The sequence below is a fragment of the Phyllostomus hastatus genome, unplaced genomic scaffold (assembly GCF_019186645.2).
Source record: "Phyllostomus hastatus isolate PE091 unplaced genomic scaffold, TTU_PhHast_1.1 phas_contig_210, whole genome shotgun sequence".
Taxonomy (NCBI): Eukaryota; Metazoa; Chordata; class Mammalia; order Chiroptera; family Phyllostomidae; genus Phyllostomus; species Phyllostomus hastatus.
Genome location: NW_025333737.1, coordinates 32,288,896 through 32,315,307, shown reverse-complemented (window position 1 = coordinate 32,315,307; position 26,412 = coordinate 32,288,896). Strand labels below are relative to the sequence as shown.

General features: G+C 58.0%; 1 protein-coding gene across 1 annotated transcript; it reads right to left on the bottom strand.

Moving 5' to 3' along the window:
* Window positions 1-4,469: 4,469 nt before the first annotated feature.
* Window positions 4,470-25,312, bottom strand: DBF4B (DBF4 zinc finger B). The gene is made up of 13 exons (XM_045836748.1): window positions 25,279-25,312; window positions 24,699-24,761; window positions 21,969-22,129; window positions 18,204-18,389; window positions 17,552-17,602; window positions 15,895-15,958; window positions 14,661-14,734; window positions 13,022-13,055; window positions 11,511-11,556; window positions 9,149-9,265; window positions 6,451-6,559; window positions 6,206-6,330; window positions 4,470-5,253 (listed from the first exon to the last, which is right to left on the bottom strand). Exons 2-13 carry the CDS (start codon window positions 24,730-24,732, stop codon window positions 4,470-4,472), a joined length of 1,785 nt encoding a protein of 594 aa, XP_045692704.1. The 5' UTR covers window positions 24,733-24,761; window positions 25,279-25,312.
* Between the last annotated feature and the right edge of the window lie 1,100 nt (window positions 25,313-26,412).

The following is a 26,412-nucleotide window of genomic DNA, read 5'->3' as shown; positions in this document are numbered from 1 at the left end:
AGAGATTGTGCTTCTCAGTTTACAGGTGGGGAAACTGAGGCTCCGAGAGGCCGTTCTAGCTCCCCAGGGTCACACAGCCAGCTGGTCAGTGAGGGTTCCACACTCCAGGGTCCCTCCCTCTCTGGCCACCCCCGTCCCCGCCTCTGCCTTCTGTCTTGGACCTAGAGGAGACTGGCCCATCGAGCCCAGCCCCTCCCCACGCACACACCGCCAGGGCGAGGGGTGTGCCTTGTGCCAGGGCCAGGCCACTGAGCCCTGACCCCGTGTGCCTCCCAGAAGGACAGGTGGGGTTGTCACTTCACAGCGGAGGACCCTGGGCCTGGGGCAGTCTAGGTGCCCTCCTCCCACAGGCCCAGGACCACACTGCAAGCCCGCTGTGCTCTGGGCCTCCAAGGCCGAGACACGTTCCTACCACTTCCATGGCCCTGGCTCCTCGGGCTCCTTGTTGGGGAGACCTTCCTGGACCCCCCAGAGTGACTTTCCTCTGGTGGCATTCTGGGCTGGCTCTGGGGGAGGCTCAGTCTTGTGGCCCGTGGCCCCCAAGAGCAGCTTATTTTCCTGGGCTCCCCAGTTCTAGGCAGGCCCAGCCAGGCATCTTGGCCCTCCCCTGGCCACCCCCCACCCGCACCCCAGACCCCCATCTTGTCTTCCACGTCACCCCTGCTCCAAGCCGCATGAGTCCCCCAAGCCGGAAGCCTGATTCCTTCACCCACCTTCCCTCCTGAGGTTGGGGGCCGTGGGGACCGCCTCTCCCCAAACCAGGGGTCCCTGGGGGAATCCCCCCAACCCCACTGTGACGGGGGGCTCCTTTGGCCCCTCTGACCCCTTGCTTGTTTCCCCCAAGAGGAGGCCTGGGAACTCTACATAGAGGCTGGTGGCCCCTGTTTCTGTCATGCTGTCACCTGCAGGGTCACTGCTGCTGAGGGAGCCGTTAGGCTCTGGTCCCCAGTCCCCCCAAGGAGCTCCCGCCCCCAGGAGGCCTGGGGCCTGCCGTCCCCCCAGTTCTTCCTGCCTCTCAGTCCGTCCTTCCCCCCAGGGTCCCACCCGGGGTCCGGGCTGGGTTGGTGTGGAACCGAGGCGAGAAAACCAAGTTTCAGGGGTTTGCCTGGGATCACAAAGTGGCAGGGCTCAGATTTGAACTCAGGCCTCTCCGGCTCAAAGGCTTGCACTGCAGGGTTCATGGAGACTATGGGACATAAACCTGAAGAGTGGGCTTTCTCGTTCTTGGCCAGGGGCATTCCAGGTCAGGGACCGGCAGCAGGACTCACGGTGCCCAGAGGCAAGGGGGTCAGCCTGGCTGGAGGGGGTGCGGTGGGGGGTCACGGCACAGACCACCAGGGAGCGGGGTGGGTGTACAGGGAGGACAGCCAGCAGGGAGCGTGATGGGGGGACCTGGGACTGGTCGGAGCAGCCAAAGGGGCGGGAGCTGGAGACTGCGGGAAGGACGTGATGGAGCGGGAGCCAGTCTCAGACCAGGGGTGAGGTCCTCGGTAGCTGGCTGGTGGCCACAGTGGGACGGGAAGGGCACAGGGACTTTGTGGGAGGTCACAGCATCTTATTATTGGGAAGAAGGACCTTTGGGATCATCTCGTCCAAGCTCCTCACTTAGGCAGGGAAACTGAGGCTCAGAGTGGTGAAGGGACTCCCGCAGAGTCCCAGTGTGGGTTGGGGTGGTGGCCAGATCTCCCGCCTTCCTGCCAGCACCATCGGCCAAGATGAGGACTCAGCAGGAGGCCAGGGGTGGAGCTACTGATCCAGGTCAAACTCGGAGAAGTGAAAGAGCCAGGGTCCGGTGGGGGGGTGGGGGTGGGGACGAAGGGCCCAGACCCTCCTCTGGGGAAGCAGTGAGGGCGGAGGGCTCATTAGAGCCCTGGGAGCGACCCGGGGCGGCCACCTCAGGCCCCTGCCGCACGAGCACGTGCACTTGCTAAGGACAAGGGGGACCAGGCTGATCTGGGGCCACTGGGAGTGGGAGCCAGGTTTCAAGGAGGTAGGAAAGGAGAACAGGAACCTGACTCTGGAAACTAGCAGGTTAGCCGGGGACCTTGGGATGGCCAACTGCGGCAGTTTCCACGATGGAGGCGTGGGGGGAAGGCCGTGCAGACAAGGAGGCCGTGGCTGCAGACCAAGACGCAGCTGAGAGCAGGAGGGAGCGTTCCTCAAGCTCCCGAGTCGATGCGAGCGTCTTCCAGGCTGGAGCTGTCCGGCAGAGCGAAGACAGGGTGGCGAACCTGAGGTCAGCAGGGCTGGCCGGAGTGGCTGGCTCGCACGGGTACAGCCTGACTAGGGGGAGGGGGAAAGGACACTGCTTCCTCTGAGTCGGGTGTGGGAGAGAAACTGAGAGCAGGGTGAGGCGGTGCTTGCTGAGTCTGGGTCAAGGTCATTGGCTGAGAATGAGGGAGTACAAGGACAGTCCCCATGTCAAGGAGCCACCGAGGGGCCCAGTATGTCAAGTAGCACCCCTCTGCCCTGGGTCCCCTCTAAATTTGTGTCCTGGAGGCTGGAATTGAGACCTGGCTGAGATATGACGTTCAAGGTCAAAATCGTTGAGATGGGAGGGGAAGGCCACAGAGTTGGATGTGAGGTCCTGGGCAGATGGCGACCAGGGTGCCAGAACCTGGCGTGGGTCGGGGTCGGCAGCACGCAAGGGCATGGGAGACGAGGTCTGAGACAGAGGTGGGGCAACATCTCGTCCAGAGCAGCATCGTGGGGAAGGCCCTGGGGACGAGGCATCCCCGTGTGTCACACCAGGGACCAGAAGGAAGCCACTGTCTGGGCCCTGGGGGAGGGGACAGGGACCTCAGCAGGGTCTGAATAAGGGCAAAGGCACTTCCTATGCAGTGGGTGGTGAGCACGTCCTCCACAGCAGACCGCTCCACCGACGGCAGAGCCAGGCAAGTGCCCCGAGACTGGACAGACGTAGCCCCAGCTGCCCTCGGCCCTCAGGGGCCAGGCCTCCGGGTGGGGTGCACTCACACAGGTTCCCTCGCTCGCAGGAGGCTCTGTCCTGCTGGACAGCTGTTCCGTCCACGTCCTCTGGGCCCTCAGCATGGCCTCGGGTCACTGGGGGGCAGGGGAAGGCCTGGCCCTCTGTTTCCCAGCCCCATCTCTTTGCTATTTGTTATTAACAAATTTATTTACAGTTCCCGAAGCAAGATTAATTGTGAAGTTTAACAGGAATAGCATAAAAAGGCCAAACACGACCTCCGCGAGGGCTGTGCGCACAGTTGCTCTATTTCCAAACTAACAGCTCAGGTCCTCACCCGCAGCCAGGCCCCCCTTTCTGCCTCCAAAACGGGAACAGAATAGCACCAGGCTTTCTGGTGGCTTCCACATTTAAAGAGACAAACACACAGAGGCAGGGAAGGGTGAGAAGAACCACAGTACAAAATGTAATAAAGAAAAAAAAGTGGCTCAAGAATCGATAGCAAACCCATCTCTGTCTCCGGATTAATGGCTTGGCGGAGGGAAATGGGGGGAGGTCCTCAGGGAGGGAGGGAGGGAGGGAGGGGGGAGCGAAGAGGATGATGGAGGAGTTGGCTGGGGAGCTGCTGACCCTGGAACAGAGCCCCAGGTGGGCAGCCCAGATGCAGGAAAGAGCAGAGAGGGGTCTGTCCCCAGACGGGGACCTGGCCACATCTTGGGCTCCGGGGGGCAAGGTCAGTGCTGGGCCCCCCACTGAGTGCAGGGGGAGGGAGCCCTGTGAGTGCAGCCGCCGAGCCCCTCCTCTGCTTCATATGTTCCCGAGGATCTGTGTGCACAGCGTGGGGGGCTGGGGGAGGGGACGCACACAGGCATCGCAGAAGGCAGGGGAGAGCCACATGCTTGTGCGAAAGGAGGCTGGGGTGGGGGTGGGGAGCGCTAACCAACCCTGGGCTCTGCAGAGAGGCAAGTGCCTGCGGAGGGACAGGAAGCCAGGCCAGGGTTCCCGTGGCTCCAGCTTCTCTGTAATCACTTCCTGTGCCAAGCTTGCCTCTGCCTCCTGGCAAGCAGGCGGCTGGCCATGGCTGGAGAAGTCCATCGCAGATCCCTGCCCAGCCAGGAACTCGGCTGGAGGCGGGGGTAGGAGAGGGCGGTCCCTAAGCCCAGGCTCCCTGGGTTTCACCTGAAGCCCGGGTGGGCGGGAGGACCGGGTCTGTCCAGCCCAGAGCTTGGCCATGGCCACAGCTGTTCACTTGGACTTCAAAGGCCTGGCCCCAGGCTCCTTCTGGCTGTGCTGGAGAGGCCCTGGGGCGCCTCCTCTGTGTCTGTTCCACCCTGGCCTTTGGTGTGCAGCACTGGGCCAGGTACAGCTGGTATCTCCACACCTGGCCCTCCAGCCAGAGCTCTGGCCCCAAGAAGAGCTTCATGCCCTGAGTGGCGCACGAGAGCAGTTTGCTGCTGGTGCCAGGAGATGAGGAGGCAGGAGGCCAGCAGAGGGCTGGGGAGAGGAGTAGCCTGGCTCTCCTCTCCCCAGCCCTCCCTGGGGGCTATGTGCCCGCGGCAGCTGAGTGCAGGTGGGCTGCCAGCTGGCCTGCAGCTGCAGAGCAGCTGGGAGGCCGGTCAGTCTGCTGAGAGACAGGGCTAGGGGCTGCGCACTCCGAATCCTCAGAACCCGGGGAGCACCCTCCCCCAGGCCAGGGGGCCGGTGTGGCCCAGAGCTCAGCCGGCCTGTCTGTGCGCTGCCAGGGAAAGGGGTCCGGGAGGGAGAGGCTGGTCTGTGGGGGGCACAAGGGCAGGACGGAGGCCAGAGGGCTGGACTCCTGGCCTGGAAGGGGAAGGGAGAAGAGCTGCCTGCCATCGGCTGTCCAGGTGCCACAGGGGCTGAGGGTTCTCGGGGCAAAGAATGAGGCCTGTGGCCAGGAGACCCCTGGCCGCCTCTTGGCACTGCCACCGGGGGACTGAGCCTTCCGCTTGTGGCCAACAGGCGCTGGGTCCGGGCCAGAGGAGAGGTCCTCGAAACCGCAGCTGGTCGGAAGGCACTGGCAAGTCGGGCTCCCGGACACCAGTGTCCCTGGGGAGTCCACGGTGGTGTCAGCGGACGCCCCCAGGTCTCGGCCGCTTGCTGGTGGTCCAGGCCCCGCACCGGCCCCCACACAGTCAGCTGGTGCTTTCTCGCTGCCCGCCACCCCATCCTGTCCCGGGCTGCCTGGGGCCTGGTGGTCCTCTTCCTCCCTCGTCCTGGGAGATGTTGCCCCGCCACAGGCGGGCTGGCTGGGAGACAGCGTCTCAGGACACAGGAGGTCACGATCCGAAGCTGGGGAGCCTGGCTGCCTGTGGGGACAGAAACACCCTTTGGGCCACAGGGCTCCACAACAAAGCAGACAGGACGCTGAGAGCCTGCTGGGCCGGGCAGAGGGCGGGGTGGGCCTGGGGACACGCATGGTGCTGCCCTTGCGGGTCGTCGGGTGCTGAGGAGACCCGCCGCCTCCGGGGCCCCATGAAACGCCTGCTCTTCGGGTCCGACCCCGCGGCGGGGGCCAGTGCCGTCTGCGCCTCTCGGCTCTGCGGCCTGCGGTCAGGGCTGGCCAGAGGGACAGGTTAGAGGCTGTTCCATTTAATAACTGCACGGAGGAGGCTGTGCCCTTGGGCGGCCGGAGGAAGCAGCGGAGCCGGGCGGCCCACGCTGGGCTGGGGAAGCGGGACCCGCGGCGGAGACCGGCCGAGAGGTGAAGCCACAGCGCCTGGACAGAAGCTCAGAGCCCCGGAATTCCACCGATGCACCCACAACCCTGCTTCCCGGGGGCGACTTCCAGAGGGGCCGAAAGACCTGGCTCTTCACCTGCCTGGAAGGGACCCAGGAGTCCCCCCTGCACACTTCTGGAAGGCCAGACAGGCAGCAATGACCAGACACGTGACCAAGGAGTAAGTACAACTGCGGAAGGTTCTCCCCGCCCCCACCACCGTGGCCACGCCCAAGTGTCAGGAAGGGAGGGGCGCCCCACTCGGGGTCCGGTTCCAATTGGCTAAAGCCACAAGTGGAGGGCCTTCCCCCTCCGCCCCCCTGCATCTCTAAAGTGAACAAAATAGAAGGTGACGGTGACGGGGGGTGGGGGGGGGGTGGGGGGGGTGGGAAGAAAGGTGAGAAAAATGTCACAGCCTGGCTCCTGCAGGTGGACCTGAGGGCTCCGCCCCCCGACCACCTAGAGAGGGCAGCAGCAGCAGCTGGAGGAGGGAAGCCTGGCCACGCCCACCACCCTGGGCAGGGCGGTGCCCGGGCGCTCACCTGGGGAGGTGGGCCTGGAAGGGGACGTCCACGAAGCTGTGGCTGAGCTGGGCGATGATGCGATCGACTTCTGCGTACGGGTGGGCTTCTCGGGCAAAGCCCCGGTGCTGGGCACTCTGGAGATGCTGCCCGGGCGAGAGGGGGCACAGGACGTTAGGCAAGGCCGGCGCAGGGCGCCAGGGAGAGCCTGCGAGGGAAAGGCCCTCTGGGGCAGTCCCAGAGAGCGCTCGGCGGGAGGGGCTCACCCCGTGGAGCTCCTCGAAGGCCTCGCGGCAGCACTCGCAGTACCCCTTCCTCCTCCTGCGTGCGGCGCGGGCGGTGGGCCACCGGCCTGCCTCCTGGCCCTTGGGCTCTCTGGGGGGAAAACAGGGTGGGAGAGAGCGGTCACTCTTGGGCCCCTCCGAGCGGAACTGCTGCTCTAGGGCCTGGAGCTCGGGCCGGGGTGGGGACGGACCGAAACGGCCACGGAGCTGGGTAGGCACAGGCAGGCCCCCCCCACACCCGGCACCAGGTGTCCAAGGGCGGCAGGAGAGGCAACAAGACGGGACATCCCACGCGGACACCCTGTCTCAGCTCCGTCCTTTCTCCACCCATACACCTCGAACCACAGGCGAGAACGCGTGGCGGTGGGTGGCGGCGGGACTCCTTGGAAGGGCAGTCCAGCCCTGCGCTCCTACCCACACCCACCACCTTCGTCTGACCTGCTCCAGGAAGGGGAAAAGGCCTCAACAGCAGTGAGGGGACTGTGCCGCCCTGGACCCCCTCCACCTCACCTGTCCCCTCCCTCATGCTCACGTGTCCCCTGCAGAGCTGCCCCGTCACCGTCACCGAGGGCTTGCGAATCTCTCTCTCTCAGACCTGACTCCTCATTTGAGCTGCAGTCCTGGACTTCCAACAGCCTGCAGGCCCTGGCTCCTAGGCCGTCCAAGCAAACTCAACGCATCCAACAGTCTGCTTTCTAAGTGGGGCACAAAACGCTCCCCAAACGGGAAAACTACACGCAGCTTTTTAAAACGTACGCCTCACAGAAAACAAGCAAAGTTAAACGAGAAACCACCAATGGGGGTGGGGCGGTGGTATATACAGCTACACCACAGAGAAAGGCTCATCCTCCTCCTGGTGAAGGGCCCCTTACGAGCCCCCAGGAAAGGGATCGACACCCGAAGAGAGAAACTCAGATGACCAGACAACGCAGACAGAACCTCGTTCGCAGTGAGAGAGAACGAAGATGCCAATTACACCGAGAGAGGGCTCTCCGTCTAGCAGGCCGGCCGGCCGAGGCTGGGGAGCCCCACAGCTCTCAGCAGGACCCGAGGGGGTGGGCCAGTGTTTGCTGGCGGCGCCTCCGTGAAAAGCCATTTGGCTGCCAAATTAGAAATGCAGGCACCCTTTGACCTAGTATTTTCCCTTTTAGGAATTTATTCCACAAACACACTTGAACAAGACTATTCACTGCAGCTTTCTTTGTAACGACAAAAGACTGAAAATAATCTCCGCCATCCATCAGTAGGAGACTGGGTGAGTACAGGAAATCCATGCCACGGAGTGCCCTGCAGCCACGCAAGGGAGTCAGGACGCTCCTAGGTACCAACAGGAAAGGGATCTGAGATACAGTGAGCAGTGAGAGCAGGGCCCGGCCCAGCTGATCGCACGGTGCTCTCTGTGTGACAGGACGGAGGCCTGTGGCCTGGAGATTAGAGAGCGGGTGCGGGAGGCCTTAAACCCTTTGTAATGCTTGAATTTTGAGCCAAAGTGATAACTTTTAAATTAAAAAAAAATTAAACCTCTCCTGCCGCTGATTGTACATGCACACGGAACCCTGGCCAACATCCTCCATTCTCCTCATGTGCAGACGCCCCAGCTTCACTGCGTCCCCACCTTCCCCTTACCCCCTCTGCGACTCCAAGGCCATGCAAGGTGCAGCATGGCCTGCAGCCTGAGGCTGCGGGCCCCTGGCCGGCTCTCTCATCCTCCCCTCCCCCCTGTTGCCACGCCCCCCCCGCTGGTTTTCCTCCCACTCGCGCTACTTCCTGATCCTCTGCCGGGGGACCCGCCGTGAATCTCATGGCCGACTCTGCGCTGCCCTGTTCTCCTGGTCTGTGGACTAACCGTGTGGTCCGGAGCTTAGAAGGGGCCCATGAAGGCATCAGCTTCTCAGCTGAGCCGCATTCCTTCTGCGCTTGGGTGAGTGAAGGTTCCCGTGTCACACGTCTGCAGAGTGGGAACGCCAACAAGCCCACAAGCCACATCAGGCCACACGGCGCCCAGATAACTAAGGTCCCCTGCCCCTCAGTTACTCCCTGTCTTTAGCCCGCAGGCCTCAAGTGCCGCTGTGCACCCAGCCACCCAGGGAGCTCGGGCGGCTGCAGCTTCTGGGGCTCCGTCACCAGACACTGTGATGCTGTACCTGTGACGTGGAGTCCAGGAACTGGCATTTAAAAAATACCCTCACCCAAGGATGTCTATTGATCTTGAAGAGAGAATAAGGGAGAAAGAGAAATGCCAATGGGAGAGAAACATCAATATGAGAGAGAAACTTGCATCAGCCACCCCCTGTGGGCACCCCAGCAGGGGACTAACTGGACCTGCAACCTTTCGGGGTACGTGTGGGTGAGGCCCCAGCCAAGCCACCCGGCCAGGGCCAGGGCCAGGGCCCTGCATTTTTAAGGGGACCCCAGGGGACTCTGATGAACGCGGTCTATAAATCCGAGTTCCAGAAACAAGACGACTGTCCTCTGGACACAGGTCAAATTCTTCAGTGCGAACGGAGAACAGCAAACGAAACGGATGAACACTCCTCCCCTCTTCTCTGGGCTAAGTTCCCAGAACAGACTTCGCATACGGAGATGACACATGGCCATCCCCGATCCGACCAGCAGGCCCCTGGGGCAAGGACTCGGGCCTGTGACCAGCCCTTGTTACGCAGGGACCAGAAAGACCCACCTGGTGCGGTGTGAGCTGCCCGGGGTCGTCGGGGCCTCAAAGGGACTTGCGTCTTTGGGTCCCAGAAAAGAAATTTCTGGAAAGGATTTAAACTGATGGTGGAAAGGACGAAACTTCCTGAAACACAGAAAACTTCCACTTTGACTATCGTGCGGAAGGAAGAGGAGGAGGAAGGGGGGGGGGCCAGCCCAACCCCCTCGAGTTCCAACCCTGAGAGTGGACTCTTGCCCACGCACCTTCCGGGTTCGGACACAAAACTCCCATCAGCCCTACGAGGTGAAGCTCATACTTAAGCTCTCCGGGGCTCCTCAAGCCTGTCTGGACTCACTGCTTCGCCCGAGTCCTGCAGCTACCCGGAGCGGAATGAAACACGGGTCAGGAAAGCCCTAAGGGTTCTGGAACTCACCCAAGGGCTCACGGCCAGTCTGTGGCCGAGGCCAGACCAGAAGCCCTGTCTCCCAACTCCTGATCTTGTTCCCCCCACACTTCCATGTTGTTTCTTGACCCTGAATCAACCTCTGAGGACTCCAGCCCCGCAGAGTCTAAATGGAAGGGTGTTTAAACCAGAGCAGTGCTTGTCCTGCTCCATGACAAGCACCACGTTTGCCCTGGGCTGCTCCTGTGCGCCCTCGCCCCCTCTGAAGCGGAGGCTTCTGGGCAGAGGAGGGCGCCGTGAGGGCTCTGCAGAGTGGGACCCGGACTGAGCCGGTTGGGTGGTGGGTCCCAGCTTGCTCACGTGCGAGCTCGGAGCCAGGTCTGAGGATGTGCGGACACTCGGCACACGCTGTGGTGTCACTGTGGGCTCCCCCGCCCCCCACCGCCGTGTTTGGTGTCATGGCCTGTGCTCCAGCGCCGGGAGGCGGGGGGCGGGGGGGGGGGCGCGGGCCATGGGTTCCTGGGTGGCTCAGCGAGAGCCCTGTGGCCTCAGGAATGAGTTAACAAATTTCCTGGATCCCTGAACAGAACGGGGTGCCCTCCACAGCGCCGGTACCCCACTTCTTTCTCTTCAGTGTTTCTTTGTTCCTGTTTAGAAGGCTGGAATGTTGAGGACGGTAAGGCTATCAGGCTTGGAAGGCATGTTTCAGAACAGCACAAAAATATCACCGGAAACCCCAGTGCCACTTGAATCTCTTCTGCTGCCTCTCACGTTAGGGGCACACAAGTACGCGTGCCCCGCTCTGGTGACAGTGGCGTCACCTGTGCCTGCCGCCTGCAGGGGGAGCCCCGGAGGCACGGGCGGGCTCGCTCGGCCGCCGCGTGCGCATGCGTCACGCCTGCGTGTATTTAACTGGATGGAACGAGGCTGCGATGGACGGACACGCGCTCCATCCCACCGGAACTGGAGGGGGCAGCACCTCGTCGCCGTCCCTGTGCTCTTGACGCTCATTTCTGGGCCACCAAAGCCAACTCTGCACTGTGTGCAGGGACGGAGAAGGCAACTCGGGGCCACCTGGAGGGCGGGCAGAATGCCGGGCTCACGGGCTGGGTCCTTAGGCTGCCCCGTGTGAGGGCGCGGGGCCAGAACACTCCGGTCCCCGGGCTCCCTGCTGGGTACACAGGGGCCTTCTCTCTTTTCAAAAACCTTCTGAGATAATTATAGATTCACGTGGCCTTTTGATCTGGTGCGCACTGGAGAGTCGGTGGTGACCCAGGTGGCTAAGAGCTCACCAGGGGATCATCGACACGGCCTCCCTGCTGTTCCAGATCGAAGGGTGCGCGGGGCACAGCGGAGAGGGCGCCAGGCGGGACGGTGACCGCACCTGGGCTCCAGCCCCAGCTAAGCTTCCTTAGTGAGGCGGCAGGTGCGAGTTCCTAATTTCTCTGACCTCGGTCTCCCCACGAGGAAGGGGGGTGGCCTCTTTCCCATCGAGGGCTGCCACGAGGACACGTACCAGAGGGGGGCCCTGCCCGGCACAACAGGAGGGCTTCCCCGGGCGCGAGGGGGCCCCGGCAGCACCCCAGCACTCTCACTGCAGCCAAGACCGCTGCGCTGGCTCCGCTCCGGGTCCAGCAGCGGCTCGACAACAGGTGTCAGCGCACCGCGAGGAGCGAGCGTGGGGCGAGAACGAGCCCGCACGGGGGCTTCATGGGCTCATCAGAGCAGAGTGCTAACAGGAGGCGATCACACCCGGGATCGTCAGCCTCCGACTCGTGGCCCGGGTGAGTGCCAGGCAGGCCACGCCGCCCTCAGGGGCGCCTCCTCCCGGTCTGTGCGAGGCTTCTCCACGCCGGGGTGAGAAAGCGGCTTCTGGGGAGACAAAGCTACGGGGCTGGGGGGGCTCCACGACCCCACATCAGCTTAGGACCCCTCCTCTGTGGGGGCCTGGTGGGGGTGAGAGGAGAGGGAGGAGGCCCCACTCACCGGCTCTCGTCTTCGATTTTGAGGAACGGTGCCTTCAGTCTGGCCACTGGAAAGGAAGCGTGCACCGTCAGCTCCCCGTCTGCCCGGCGCGGGGCCCGCACTGCACACACGGGAAACGCTCAGGGCGGCGAGGGCCTGCCAAGGCCTAAGAGCTTCTCAGAGCTGGGACGCACGTGGTCCCCAGGTGGGCGCTTGGCAGAGGTAAGCCACCCAGAAAGGGTTCCGCCGTCGGGGGGAGAGGCTGCCAGGTGCCTGGGGTCCTAGAGCGGCGGCCCCTCCTGCACGCGGGCGTTGGAGGCCGTCCACTGACGGGCAGAAACGGCGCTGAGCGCTGAGCGGGAGGAACCCAGCCCCTGCTGGTCTCTGCTACAAGCTCCTTCCCAGACCTTGGCTCCTGGTGTCTCAGAATGCCGAGGGGCCCTGGAACTACTCCTGGGCAGAATTTTCCACGAAGACCCTGGGTTTGTTTTGTTTTGTTTTGTTGGGGGGGGGGGGTGGAGCAGAGAGGGAGAGAGCTAAAGAGTGTTTAGAGATCTTAGTAGAAGGATGGTAAAAAAAAACAAAAAAACATCAAAGGTGAAATCTGGTGCCCCCCCAGAAAATAGGGCAAAGGGGTTCTTCAAGGACAAATTTGGAGTCAATTAATCAAGAGATTCGTCCCCTAGAGAGTTACTGGCACAGGGTACAAAATCTGTTAGGCCTTAAGAACCATTTCTACCCTCCCATGGAGGCCAGAGGTCCCGCCAAAGGGGCTGCCGGCCTGGGCAGAAGTGACAGCCACCATCTCCAAAGAGGCTGGCGTCTCACAGCTCTGGGCCCGTTCGAGGGAGCCACCAGGACCCAAGCGGAAAAAAGCAGACTCTCTGCTTGCACACAGGCAGTTCCCATTAATTACTTTTTGGGGCGATCCTTTGTCTAATTAACTGAGACAGTTATTAAATCAAGTCCCCCATAGGTTTCCTTGCATTTCGAACACGGGCGGTGCCAAGTGACTTTTCTTAGCTTCCGCTGGTGCAGGGATAAATGCCACCTAAAGAGCATCTTTGGGAGAAGCTCCAGGGGGAGAAACTCTCCTGCCGGCCAAGAGAAGCCGGGAGCCGGGCCTGTCAATCTGCCTGTTTGTCAGTTTCGGGGAGCCTGGCATTTCCCAAAGTGGTAGGCAGCTGTTCGGCTGCCCACTCCAAACTGCTCCTGAGTCAGAGGGAAAAGGATGCGGGATTTCAGTCGGTGGCCAGGAACGGCCTGAGGACTCGGGAGCCAGCGGGACCACCTGGGGTCTTGGCTGTGAGGAGAAGCCCCAGCCCAGCAGCTCTGGACTCGCTCAGGGCCGCCCCTCTCCCGCCACTGTCCTCTGCAGAGCCCAGGCCCTGGGAACACGACGACGGGATCACACAACCTGGCCCCGCTTCCTGCCGCAGAAAAGCGAGCAGATGCTGGCACAGAGGGAGTCGTGGGGAAGCGTTTAGGAAGGGAGGGATGGCAATTAGATGAAGAAAAGGTACCACACTGACCTCTCCGCGTTCTTGACTCGGCTGGACGTGTTCCCTAAATGGAAAGGGAAAATAGGTTAAGGATGTGAGGGAGCCAGGGGGGTCGAGGAAGCGGGCCGGTGAGCTGTGCCGCTGTGAGTCTGCCCCACTTTGCTTCCCGGTGGCAGCCGCCCCCGAGCTAGATCTGACCTGAGCACAGAGGCTCCCTCCGCCTCCCCAGGGACGCGGCGAGGGGTGAGCATTGTGTGTGAGTCTCACTCAGGCTGACTGTGGAGGGCGTGCAGGCTGGAGCGGCGGCCAGAGCCGCAGAGCCCCAGGGGCCCGGGAGGGTGGAAAGTGGAGCTGCGCCGCCTGTGATGTGAGGAGCACGCACCACCTGCTCGGAGGTGGCACCCGTGGGTGGGGGCAGCTCGCAGGCCTGAAACAGCGGGTGCTCTCCGAAGGGGCAGCTAGTCAATACGAGGCTGTCAGGGCACAAGGCCGTTCCAGGTCAGGGTGCGGGACAGCAGGGAGGGCAGCGCCTTTTGCTTCCCTGTGCCCTACCTCACGGACCCTGACTGTTGGTCAAAACCAACATGTAGGCCAAGGTCAAACAAAGCTGGTATTAAAAAGTAAATGGAAAGAAGACCTGAGCAGAGGTGGGGATGGGGCAAGATGAAGGAGCCGGTGAACCACGACTCCCAGATCCTCCCCCAGGCCATGCTCCGGGGCAAAGACCCCCCAAAAGACGCCCCCGACATCCCTGAGCATATCGGGCACTGTACCCAGAACCCACTCCAGAAGACCCCCAAGTATCTAAAGAAGAGATCATCAAGTGAACCAAGTCAAGCAATGATACTGCGCATGTGCACGAAAGGGGGAATTTTCACACTCTGCTGTGAGTGCGTGCAGTCCTGGAAGGCTGCCTGAGGAAGCGCTCCCTCTGCTCTTCTCAGGGAGGGAGCTCGGCGGCTGGGGAACAGAGGCTGGAGAGGAGGGACTGTCACTGTGCACCTTTCCTAATTGTGACAGTGCAAACCTATTTAGCAGCAGCAGCAAAGCCCCCTGCACCCCAGGGTGTAGGGTGAGGGGTACTCAGGCCCAGTGCACCGTCAGGCGGTTTGCTGCCACTCCGCGTCCCGCTCCTGTGCGGACCCGCAGGGCTCGGCCCTTCCTCGGACGAGAAAGCACTGTGGCGAGAGCACCGTGGCTTTAAATCAGCACGGGCTCCTCTCCAGGCGACACGCGCAGTGCTAACTAACTCCAGCAACGGAAGGAAAAGCCAGACCAGAATCTGGAATACGGCAGCTATTTCAAACCCCGCCCCCCCACCGCAGGCCCCACCTCTCGCTCTGCACGCTCATTCCCGGGCCAAGAGACGTCCCAGGACGGCAGCCTGGCCAGCAGGCCACAGACATGTACGTTTCATCCAGGCCAGGACTGTCCACGGCCCGCGTGGCAGTGCGTGCCTCAGCGCACCTCGGAGATGGCAGGTGGCGCCGGGAAGGGTGGGCAGGCCATGCACGCCAGGGACGAGCTTGCTGAGAGGCTGCGCTCCTCTTACTTGTTCCAGGCCGGCCCGGAACAGGAGGCTTGGGCGGCGCACAGATTTACTGACGTTGCCACAGACTTCACAGTCTGCAAACCGCCCGCTTCCCTTCGGTTCGGCGGGACGACCTACCTCGGGCTTCTCTGGCCCTCGTGTCTTCAGCCGCAAGACATCCAAAGAGAGCTGCTGCACGCACATCATCATTTCTGCGGAGAAACCGGAGGGCTGGGGCTCAAGGCTCCCGCTCCTCACTTCCCGGGCGCAGCCCTCTCCCGGGGCTGGGGCACTAAGGGTCTCGCCAGGCACGGCACGTTGGATCACACCAACCTTGCCTGCCACCTTCTGGCTGTGCGTCACCTCTGCACCTACTGATGACCGAATAAACGGCAGGGTCCTGCATCCCTGGAAAAGGGCCTGAGCTGGCTTCCTGCTCTTTGGTGGCACTGAACACGACTCCTGAGCACAAATTGGCTTTGGCTCACGAAGGGCTTGCATGCCCTTCTGAGGAGGTGCTTCTGTGGGGGCGACCGGGCCACCCGAGTTACTCAGATGCACCCTTGGCGGGGAAGCCCAGCGGGGGCCGTACATGCGGCGGCTTCTCTAACACGCAGGAGGGAGGGGAATTGGATCGAGTCAGAAATAGCCGACTTTCTGGTGACGATGGAACCCCCGCCTCCCCGACGAGGACCTTCCCACGCACCGTTCTCTGTCCCCCCTGGCAGGTCCGAGCCCGGATCTGGACCCGCCACCCTCCAGGATCAGAGAAAACCCAACGGGAAGCGGAGCTAGGTATGGGGGCCGTTCACTGGCGGCCTATCCGGGGCAGCTGTCCCAGTGTAAATTTATCACAGCCTGCAAAAAGGTGGCAATCGTGTGAGGCAGCCTTATAGAAAAGAATTCACATGGAGTTTGGTTGGGCCCAACTAGGCTGGAATGTGGGTCACGCTCCTCGCTCCCGGGGAGACTGGACAATTTACTTAATCCCTCTGAGGCGCAGTCTGCTCACTGTACGACAGGCAGAGGACCGCAGTGGGAATCACCCGAGGTAAGTCCCAGAACACAGTGAATGCCCGATACGTGGTCATGGATGTGAGGGGAATTTCCTAACTTACACAACGAGATCATCACGCTAGCCTGAGGAGCGCGGCTGCGCATGCGTTAGACAGGACTGCGCCTTCCGGCACATGCGCTCTGCTGCCCTGGCTGCTGGTCTGCACCCCTCCCACCTTCGGGGGGTCTGCACGGCCACCGCGTGCGCCCGCCCCCAGCCAGCTCCCGCAACTACGGCCCCTCTAAAAGGGCGCGTTCCTGGTCAGGCACCAGCTCTCCCTCCCCTGGCCCCGGGGGCCCCGGGCAGAAACGGTACCGTCCACACGCAGGATCCTCACTCCCCAGGAGCGGGCGTTGGTCAGGACGCTGCTGCTGCTCCCCTGGAAAGAAGCAGCAGAGCCGGGGCGGGAAGGGGGGGGGGCGGAGCGTGAGGCGCCACAAGGCCCGAACACCCAGCGGACAGGCTGTCCTGGCTTCTGGGAGTTCTGGGGCACCCACACGGAGGTGTGTCTCGGGGAGGGTCTACCCCAACCCTCGGGGAGACCCTGTGCTCCACGTGGGCTGGCCACATCCGGAGGGGACGGACTGCTGGTCTACCGGTACCCTGTGTCCTGGCCGCCGTGTGCCCGGGAAGGAGCACCTGCTCGTACGAGAGCTGCCTGCCGGGAGGGCCTCCGGGAGGAAGGCTCTGAGCACGCCGCGCGTGCTGAACACCAGTGACGGTCACTGTCACCCGGCAGGAAGCCACGCCGCCGCGGACTGCTCCCGCCCCGCGGGCACCCGCCTCCCTCGTCACGGCCAATGCGCCTGTCTTGAGGCCACTTTATTTATTTTTTTAGTTTTTATTTGTAAAGATTTTATTTTTAGAGACAGGGGAAGGGAAGGAGAAAGAGAGGGAGAGAAACATCCATGTGTGGTTGCTCTCACCCCAGTTGGGGGCCAGGTCTGCAACCCAGACATGTGCCCTGAGTGGGAATTGAACCGGCGACCCTTTGGTTTGCAGGCCCACACTCAATCCACTGAGCCACACCAGCCAGGGCTCAATGCCACTTTAATGGGTCCTCTCACGGGATCACCTCAGTTCCTCCTCCTGCCGTTGAACCTGAATGTTCCGGGTTCTCACACAGGGGATGAACGGCTACCTTTAAAAGACTCACAGAGTCTGGCTTTGGGCAGAGCGGACGTGTCCCACGGCATCCCCCCAGGATCCCTCGGGAGACTCTGGGGAGGAGACCTCAGGGAGTCCAGTCCTCGCCCTACCACTGATGCCCTGGGTGACTCTGGACAAGTGACTGAACTTCCGAAGCCCATTCCCCATTCATGAGACGGAAATGATGGTACACCTCACAGGCTGTGTGTTATGTCAGTGCAGCCGGCCCTGAACAACACGGGGAGTCGGGGTGCCAGCCCCTGCGCAGCTGAAAATCCACATGTGACTTCTGGCTCTCCAAAAACTTGGTGTTCCTTGGTACCCATGAGGGAGCTTCTCCAGGACCTCCTGCAGATACCAGCATCCGCAGACGCTCACGTCCCTATATGAGGTGGCACAGATCAGCCCTGGCCGGCGTGGCTCTGTGGACTGAGCGCCAGCCTGCAGGCCGGAAGGTCGCCGGCTCGATTCCCAGTCAGGGCACATGCCCGCGTTGTGGGCCAGGTCCCCGGTGCAGGACGTGCGAGAGGCAGCCGATGGCTGTTTCTCCCGCACACTGATGTTTCTCACTCTTATCCTCCCTCCTCTTCCCTCTCTCTAAGAATAAATAAATAAAACCTTTTAAAAAATTAAAACAAAAAAAAAGATGGCATAGATCAATGAATATAGCCAGCTCTCCACATCCATGGGTTCCAAACCGTGAGTCAAAAACAGGATAGGTTATTTATTGAAAAAAAGTCCACGTTGAAGTGGACCTACACAGCTCCCGGCGGTGTCTGGGGGTCCCTTGTACTTCCGAAGACCCTCAGCACCCGCAGCTCACCTGGTTTCTGATGGCCTTCTGCAGCAGCTCCTGGCCCCGGCTCATCGGCACCTGCCAGGAAGGGGGGCGCAATGAGGCCTGCCGGCAGACCACCTGTGCACGAACAGGTGTTCACAGCGGGCTGGGCCAGGATGGTGTCAGGTCTCGGGGAGCAGGGAGCAAGGACAGCCCAGGAGCGGCTGCAATGGGAGCCTACAGAGCCCTTCGGAGGTAAAGGTGAAGCCACACCCAAGTTCACGTCACCCACAGGACACTGCGGCCTGCGCCCTGGTGGAGAAGGGCATTCTGAATTCACCAGAGGTCAAGGGTTACAGATGTTCTAAGACCTCCCTTTGTGAGTCTCTGCACCCCCCAGCAGGTACGTCTAGGCCAATGTCAACGAGCCCTGTCTGGTTTACACAGGACCTTCCTGCTGTTTCTGCACCTCTGACTCTGCAGGCCCACACAGAGGGACAAAGCATCATGAAAGGAACTGCGTGGGGAAAGCACGCCGTGAGATGAACCAGGAGCTGGGAAAAAATACTTCCAGCCCCTGAACTCCGACGAGAAATTAAACCAGATGAAACTAAAACCAGAGCTGCCTCGAAGGGCTGCTTGAAGCTCACTTTCTTGGTGCAGGGAAGACACCCTTCCTGCCCCATGGGATTCTCACCGAGTCCGCGGGTTTCCGTGGAGGCCCGGGGTAGCTGGCCGGCGGACCGGCCCTGGACGGCGCGTCCCCGGCGACCTCACCGGGGCTGGAGCAGCCTCTGCGCCTCGTCCCACAGCTTTCCGCCTTCGCCTCCCGGCGGCCGGACACGATGTAACTCACTTCTTTGCTCAGAAAGCCCTCAATTACCTGAAACCAGACCACAGGGGTGGCTGAGCAGCAAAAGGCAGATGAAGAATCATCGATACCAAGAGGCTGGAGAAGGAAATCTCAGCTGCCAGAAGTTCCAGAATCGATGTCTTTAAATAGACCAAATGCAGTTCTGCACTGGGCCCCCAAGCAGACATCACCCTGAAACATAATAGGGTTTATATATATATATGTGGACGCAGGGTCTTGTCTCCAGGGCTGCCGCTCCAACCCAGCAGGAGGCCACAGGCTCTGATTTATCTGACCAGCTTGAGTCTGCGCGGAGCGACAGTGCCAAGACACTGAAGGGACCGGAGAGGGTGAAAGGGCAGCTGAGCGAAGCCACAATTTTTCTGGGAAGATACACTGAGATGTCCAGACCCTGCATCTGCGACCCTGGCTACACTATTACAAGGCGCCTAAACTATGAAACCAAAGAGGGTCTTGGCGACGACTCAGCCGCAGAGCTATCTGCTCCCTTGCCTGCATGCCCCTCACGGGCACTGAGAGGGTCTGGCTCCCCTCTGTGTCCCACGCGCCCGGCACAGTGCCCGAGGAACAGTGGCCCTCAACGCACGTTTGTGGGAAGAAGAAAAGACGGAAACAAGCGGTGGTGAGCCGGCAACCGTTTAATGACGGACTCTCTGGGGTTGGGGGCGGAATCCCTGCTGTGTGGCATTTGCTCGCGTCTGTGGGGTAAATATTCCCATGACGGCTGATTTCAAGCCACCAGCATGACGTCACCGAACGTGGACTTGGACAGAGATGCTAACAGTTGGCTCCTGTGAGCCGGTCCTACCTAGCCCGAGCACACCACCGGAAATAAGGATGCACGACATCTCTCATGTGTGACTAGGTGAGGCACCTGGCACTGAAGTATATGTCCCCAAAAGAGTGAAAAACAGGGACTTAAACAGACACTTGTGCACCAACGCTCACCGCACGCAGCATTACTCACCACAGCCAAAACGTGGACACCCCCCGAGTGTCCACCAGCAGAAAAACAGGTAAGCAAAACGTGGTATGTCTGTGTAATGGGATACAATTTGGCCACGAAAACAAAGTTTTACTGCGTGCTGCGACGTGGACGAATCTTACAAACTCGCTCAGTGAAAGGAGCTGCAAACCCAAGGACAATGACAGTGACCCCCACGGCTCTGCAGCGTCCGGAGTCGGCCGGCTCACAGAGACACAGGGACTGCAGGGCAGGGCCGTGGGCCGTGATCGCTCGATGGCGATGGAGTTTCTGTTTGGGGGGACAAAAGTCCTGGAAACAGAAACGTGTTTATGGCCACCCCACAGTGTGAATGGAATTAATGCCAGTGACCTGCACGCTTAACGATGGTTCAAACGGCCTATTTTACGCTACATACATTTTGTTACAATTTAAAAGAAATCTTTAAAGTTGTGGCTTAAAGGAGAACCTCTGTCTACCTTCTGTAATGTGGCGAAAGCAGACGCTAGAGACCGTGGGAGTGGGGCGGGGACGGTCCTCTGTGAATCTGGTAAGTGGTCTCACGGCTGCATGCCCCCCCATCCCAGCACACCTACTCATCGGCAATGTCTTTGCTGTTCCTTCTGTGAGGAGGTGGAGACCTAATCTTCCATCCCCTTGAACGGAGTTCTGTTTGTGCAACAGGATGGCGAAAATAATGTGTGTGAGTCCTAGAGCCTAGGCCCCAAGAGGCCCTGTGGCTTCTCCTTTCGCCTCTGGGAAGCCGCCCTGAGACCACGGGGCACACGGTGACAGTGCACACACAGACCCTGTGCGTTCAGGAGCTTCGCACAGAACGAACGAGATCCCCCAGATTTGAGAGCAAGGTCAGCTTGGTCCTCCCGGCCCAGAGGACCCTCCAGCAGAACGCAGCCGTGAGGGAAGCCCCCCAGCCAATCCAGAGAATCATGAGAAACAGCTCGACTTAAGTCCAAATTCTGTGGTGGATTTTTATACAGCGAAGGCTAAAGGACAGAAAAAACTAAAAGTTCCAATGCATCTTGGGGCCAGTTTGGGTGTCAGGCTGCTATTCTGCCGGTCCCCACGGCTGGGTCTCTGCACCCCAGGGTTCTTGTTCGTCTGACTGCAAGGGGCTTCTGCACCCTGAGCCGCCTCAAGCGGCTTCCCAGGGACCCCCCTCCTCCGGGCTGGGCACTAGCGTCCTATTTCCTGACCACAAGAGATGCCCAGGCCAACCCTCACTAGAAGTGCGGGTTGACACACACCACTTTAAAAATATTTTCAAGGACTCAAACACGGCGAATGCTTTACCGGGACTGACTGACTGACATGGGTCTGAGTTGCTTTCTGCGGGGGGTAACAAAAATGTTCTAACATTAGCCCTGGCTGGTGTAGCTCAGTGGATTGAGCACGGGCTGGGAACCAAAGTGTTCCAGGTTCGATTCCCAGCCAGGGTACATGCCTGGGTTGCAGGCCATAACCCCCAGCAACCGCACATTGAAGTTTCTCTGTCTCTCTCTCTCTCTCTATCTCCCTCCCTTCCCTCTCTAAAAATAAATAAATAAAATCTTAAAAAAAAAATGTTCTAACATTGACTGTGTAATCACACTTGGACATCTCTGTGAATATACTCAAAATCACTGAACTGTTCACTTTATTTTATTTTAAACTTTTATTTATTGACTTTAGAGACAGAGGAGAAGAGAGAGAAACATTGATTTGCTGTTCCACCCACCGATGCATTCATCGGGTGATTCTTGCGTGTGCCCTGATAGGGATTGAACCTGAAACCGTGGCGTATCAGGATGACTCTCTAACCAACTGAGCCACCCAGCTAGTGCCAGATTGTTCATTTTAAATGTGTGAATTGTATCTCAACAAAGCTGTGAAAGAAAACAGCCCTGGCTGGTGTGACTCAGCGGATTGAGTGCCGTGCCAGCCTGTGAACCAAGGGGTCTCTGGTTCAATTCCCAGTCAGGGCACATGCCTGGGTTGTAGGCCAGGTCCTCAGTAGGGGGCGTACAAGAGGCATCCACACATTGATGTCTCTCTCTCTTTTCTCCCTCTCTTCCCCTCTCTCTAAAAATAAATAAATAACCCTGGCTGGTGTAGCTCAGCGGACTGAGCGCGGGCTGAGAACCAAACGGTCACAGTTTCGATTCCCAGTCAGGGCACATGGCTGGGTTGCAGGCCAGATCCCCAGTAGGGGGCGCACAAGAGGCAACCGCACACTGATGTTTCTCTTCCTCTCTCCCTCCCTTCCCCTCTCTAAATACAAATAAATAAAACCTTAAAAAAAGTAAAAATAAATAAAATATTCAGAAAAAGAAAACAAAAAGAAAGAAGAGAGAAGAGTCCAGACAAAAATAAATACATCAAAATGACGGTTGTCACTTGCAGCAGTTCCATGTTCTCCAAAATTTCTAGAATAAAGAGAGATTATTTTTCTAATTAGGAAAAAAAAATTCACTGTTTTAAAATATGGTTCACACTCGAAATTGCTTTGGAAAAGGGCAGCGGTACCACTGACGACACCTGGAGGACACGGATGTGATCCCTGTCCGGCTCCTGCCCTACAACCCTCGAGGGCGCGTGGTGTCGCAGGAGAGACGCGGGTCACGTACCCCGCCCAGCTGCTGGATGGCCCCCGTCAGAAACTGCAGGTTCTTGCCAGCGGGCAGATCCAAGTAAAAGGACTTTCCGGAAAAGGGCTGCCGCCTCCCAGCGTCTAGTGAGCTCTTCCGGCATGTTCCCAGACAACTGGACGCTCTTAGCCGCCGCGCCCCTGGAAGACAACAACAAAGAGGAACGAAGTGAGGAGTCTGCGGGAAGAGAGCGGCCTGTAAGTCCGGCCGCCTTCACCCACGGCCTCTGCGTGGTCCGCCTGGACGGGCCCTGGGCGTACAAACAGGAATTCGAGACCAGTGTTCCTGCCTTGGGGTGGTTTTCCTCTTCTCTCCACCCCCCAGTCCCTAAACTCAATGGAGGGGCATAAGTTAGGGCCTGAGCGTCTGTGTCTTCCTTCCAGGAGCACATACAGTATCCATCAGAGCAGCTAATAGTCTCAAGGGAACGTTAGCTTAGAAGAAAATATGCACTTGAAGAAAGCAAGATGCTTTCTCTCATAGAGGTTATTTATCTGCCATAAATAAGGGACTGGACAGAAAGAATAATTTTAAAGCATAACAAACATCCTCAAAAAGACAAGGAAGGATACTGGAAACATAAAAATAGGAGTAGTGGGTCAAGAAAAGGATGGAGAACTCTTGCATGAATCTAGAGGAAAGATAAACCAGAAAACGATCCATCCGACCGAGGAGACATTACTGTGCATCGTAGCCTGGGCTCTGGAGAAGGCAAGTCTTCCCGCAAACGTGGAACCACAGGCCTCCCGGGAGTCTGGAGTTCACATTCACGCCACTTATGTGGTCCGAGAACCCACTGCTGCCGCCACGGAACAGAAATCAATGCGGAAAGTAACCCCAGCTAGTCGCACTCAGCACACCTCAGAGAATCAAAGGCAAAACTGCTCCAGAGACAGACAGCCCCAACCACGGGCCCCAGCATTTCCTCTGATAAAGCATCGTCAAATATTAGCTCCCACGCCCACGCCACAAGACGCAGGGAGGAAACAAACCGCCGTGGGTGAGAGTCGGCGGAAGGAAGAGATGGCAGAACGAGACCCCTGAGAACTCCAAAATGGATGACCAGATAGAGACGCCAAGGATTGAAATTAGTGAATACTTCCATTTTATTAGAATAAATTATTATTTTTTAAAGATTTATTTATTTTTATTTTTAGGGAGAGGGGAAGGGGAGGGAGAAAGATAGGGAGAGACACATCAATGTGTGGGAGAAACATCGATGTGTGCGTGCCTCTCGCACACCCCCCACTGGGGGACCTGGCCCGCAACCCAGACATGTGCCCTGACCGGGAACCGAACTGGTGGCCTTTCAGTTCACAGGCCAAAGGTCTGCAGGCTGACCCTCAATCCACTGAGCCACACCAGCCAGGGCTAAAATAAATTATTTAAAATGCAAGAAAAGAAATGTCAACTTAGAATTTTAGACTTGACTAAGGGATTATTCAAGATTGAGGGTAAAATAAAGACATTTTTAAAGCAAACAATAGCCCAGACAATTCATCGCCAACCAATTACTACTGAAGGACTCCGAAGAGGCGCACACTGGAAAGAAGGAAACTTAGCCCAGAGGAGGGACTGAAATGCTAAAACAAATTGGTAAAAAGTGTGTATAAATATAAATAATCATTGACTGTATAAAACAATAATAATGATGACTAATTTGGAAGCAAAAATGATAGAAAATAATATAACAATAGGAGCACTAATATTGCTAACATTATTGTTAATAATATTGTTGCTAGAGAGCAGTCATGCCCAATGGGGGGGTGGGGTGATTCCCACAGAGCAGTCTGGCCCTGCGATGTTTTGGGGTGGGGGTGAGGGAGGCTAGAAATGTTTACAATGTCAGACTTTGCACAGTGCACTGGAAGCTCAAAGAAGATGGAACAGGTCTTCAAAGCCAAGGAAAACCATTTCCACAATTAAAAATTTTACATTTAATTAAATTACATGTTAATGATACTATATTAACATTTTGTATACTTTGAATATAATGTATTTGATCTTATAATCCTTTCGATTAGTGCTAATAAAATGAGTCACAAATAGGACATTGTGTGAAGGAACTACTGTTATTTTTCAAAGTATTAAGGGAAAAACACTTTGACTCAAGAATCTTAATAAGCCTCAGAAAGTTTGTCACATAAAGCTCCCTTTTGAAAACACTCGTGGAGAAAGTTCTCCAGAAACAAGAGCGATGTATCAGAAGAAAGCATCAAGACACAGGCAAGAAGAGTGATTAACTCGCAAAGTGTTTTACTCTCTGAAAGGCAACAACCAAATACCGTGTCTGGGGCATTTCAGGACTAAATCTAGAAGATACTAGAAGTCAGGGGAGGACAGTGCTGAGGGAAGTAACTAGGTGCCAAAATGCTAATATAATTGGGTGGGGGGGTGCCGATCCATAAACTTAATATTTATAATAAATATAACCTTGAGCATAAGGTTAATATGGTTACACAGCCCCGACTTCCCATCTGTTTGCCAATCTTATTCGTAATATCATACTGAAAGCTCTTGTTCGAACCTCTACCGCGAATTCCTAAATGATCCATGACATCCATCAACACGCGCCACACTCACACACAAAACCACTAACAATCGGAAAACCCCAACAGGGCTAACATTTCTCCGCGTCTCATCCCAAGAGGCTCTGGGGCAGGGGTAGCAACTTGGACCTCCCATCCCTAGTTCTGACCCGCTACCTACCAAGGTCCGGAGCCCGGAGACCACTCTCAGCCATTGAACTCTCCAGCTCAGGGCAATCGTCGCCTGAAAAAGGACAAAACAGGTGAATCACCTTCACAAGCCTCCGACCTCCCACCATCCTCTCCCCGCCGCCTCCCAAATCCTGCACAATCCCCAACGCGGCTACCAAGTACAGCTAAGACTCAACTCCATCCCTAGCCGTACCCCATCTCGACTTCCGCGCCACCTTCCAGGCTTTGTCCTTAGTCCTTCCATCCCCTTCAGATCTCTGTCCCCTCGACTCCTGTGACTCCTCCTGGTCCCTCTACCGTCCCCAGCTTCTGCATCTATTCGCTCCCCGATACCTGTGTCCACTTCCCGACCCCGTTATCCTCTCTTAAACTCTTAGACCCCTCTCTGCTTTCCTTCTTACCCCTTCTCCCCTTCCCGGCATCCGTACCCTTTTCCCTGCTCCCTCAGATCCTAGCCTCTTTCTTGGTCTCCGTAGTCCTTCCTCAAGGCCGCCGTATCGCATCCGCGGACTCCATGAGCTCCTTCGGAATCCCGAGCCCTAGCAGCTGCTCTGTAACTAGAGACTCACTTTCTAAACGCTCTCGGCCGCGGCTTCGGTTTAAATTTCCTCTCGGCTCCGCCCCTAGAACAACAGAATAGTAGCTGCAAGATTGAACTACGGTGGCCCTAGGAGGGCAATATTACTCTGTAAATCCTTCCCAACCCCCTTCATTTTCCGCTCCGCTTTCTCTCTTGGCTGTTTATTGGTTGGAGATACTTGGTATTTCTTCCAGTGGGGCCTCTCCCTGCAGAACATTATACATCTCAGCCCTGAGACTTGGCCTTGTGACTTGCTTTGGCTGATGGAAAAAAAAAAAATGACACTATAAAAACACAAGTTTTAAAAGTCAGGATGGTTTACCGAGTTCTTTTCCCTTTTCGCACTGACTGGCAATGTCCTAGCTGGAGGCTGCCCTGCCAACCTCGGGTCCTTAGTGAAGATGACGTGGAACACAACCATGGGCAGCTCACGGTGGATCTGTAGCATGAGCGAGACACAAACCCTGTAAGCTACTTAGATTTTGGCTTCATTTGTTACTGTGTCATCATTTAGTCGAACGTTCTCGAAGTGAGGCTCAGCCTTCTCAGAAGGTTCCTTGAGGTTAAAACTATTTTTACAATGATATTATGAGTCTCCGGAGGCCCCCTGAAAAACCTTTGCACGCAGCTCCCGGCATCTGGATCTGCCTCCATTCTCTTCCAGTCTTTCAGCTTAAAGAACTCTTCCCTATTCTTCAAAAAAGCGCAAGCATCATCTCCCATCTCCAACAGGAAGCCTTTCTGGGTCCCTCACTTTCACAGCTTCCAACCTCACTCCAAGAGGCAAATTTATCCTCGTCTGCTTCTAAGTATCCTGCTGCAACCTCCAGTAGAAAAGGCTCCATTAACACATTCACCTCACTATATTGTCATTATTGGTTTAAACATGTCTGTTCCCACTGGACTGAAGAAGCTTTGAGGGCAGAGATTCTGTGATACTTCTTTTTGTTTTTTCAGTACCTAAGGGCAATGAGCTGCTGTGGATAATCAATAAATACCTAGCGAATGAAGGAGTCACGCCAACGACCTGCCAGCCTCCTCTGTAGCTCAGGGAAAGCCAACCCAAGTGCTTGGGTGACTCATTTCAGCCCAGATCCGGGTGTTTTGCAATTAGCAGAGGCTC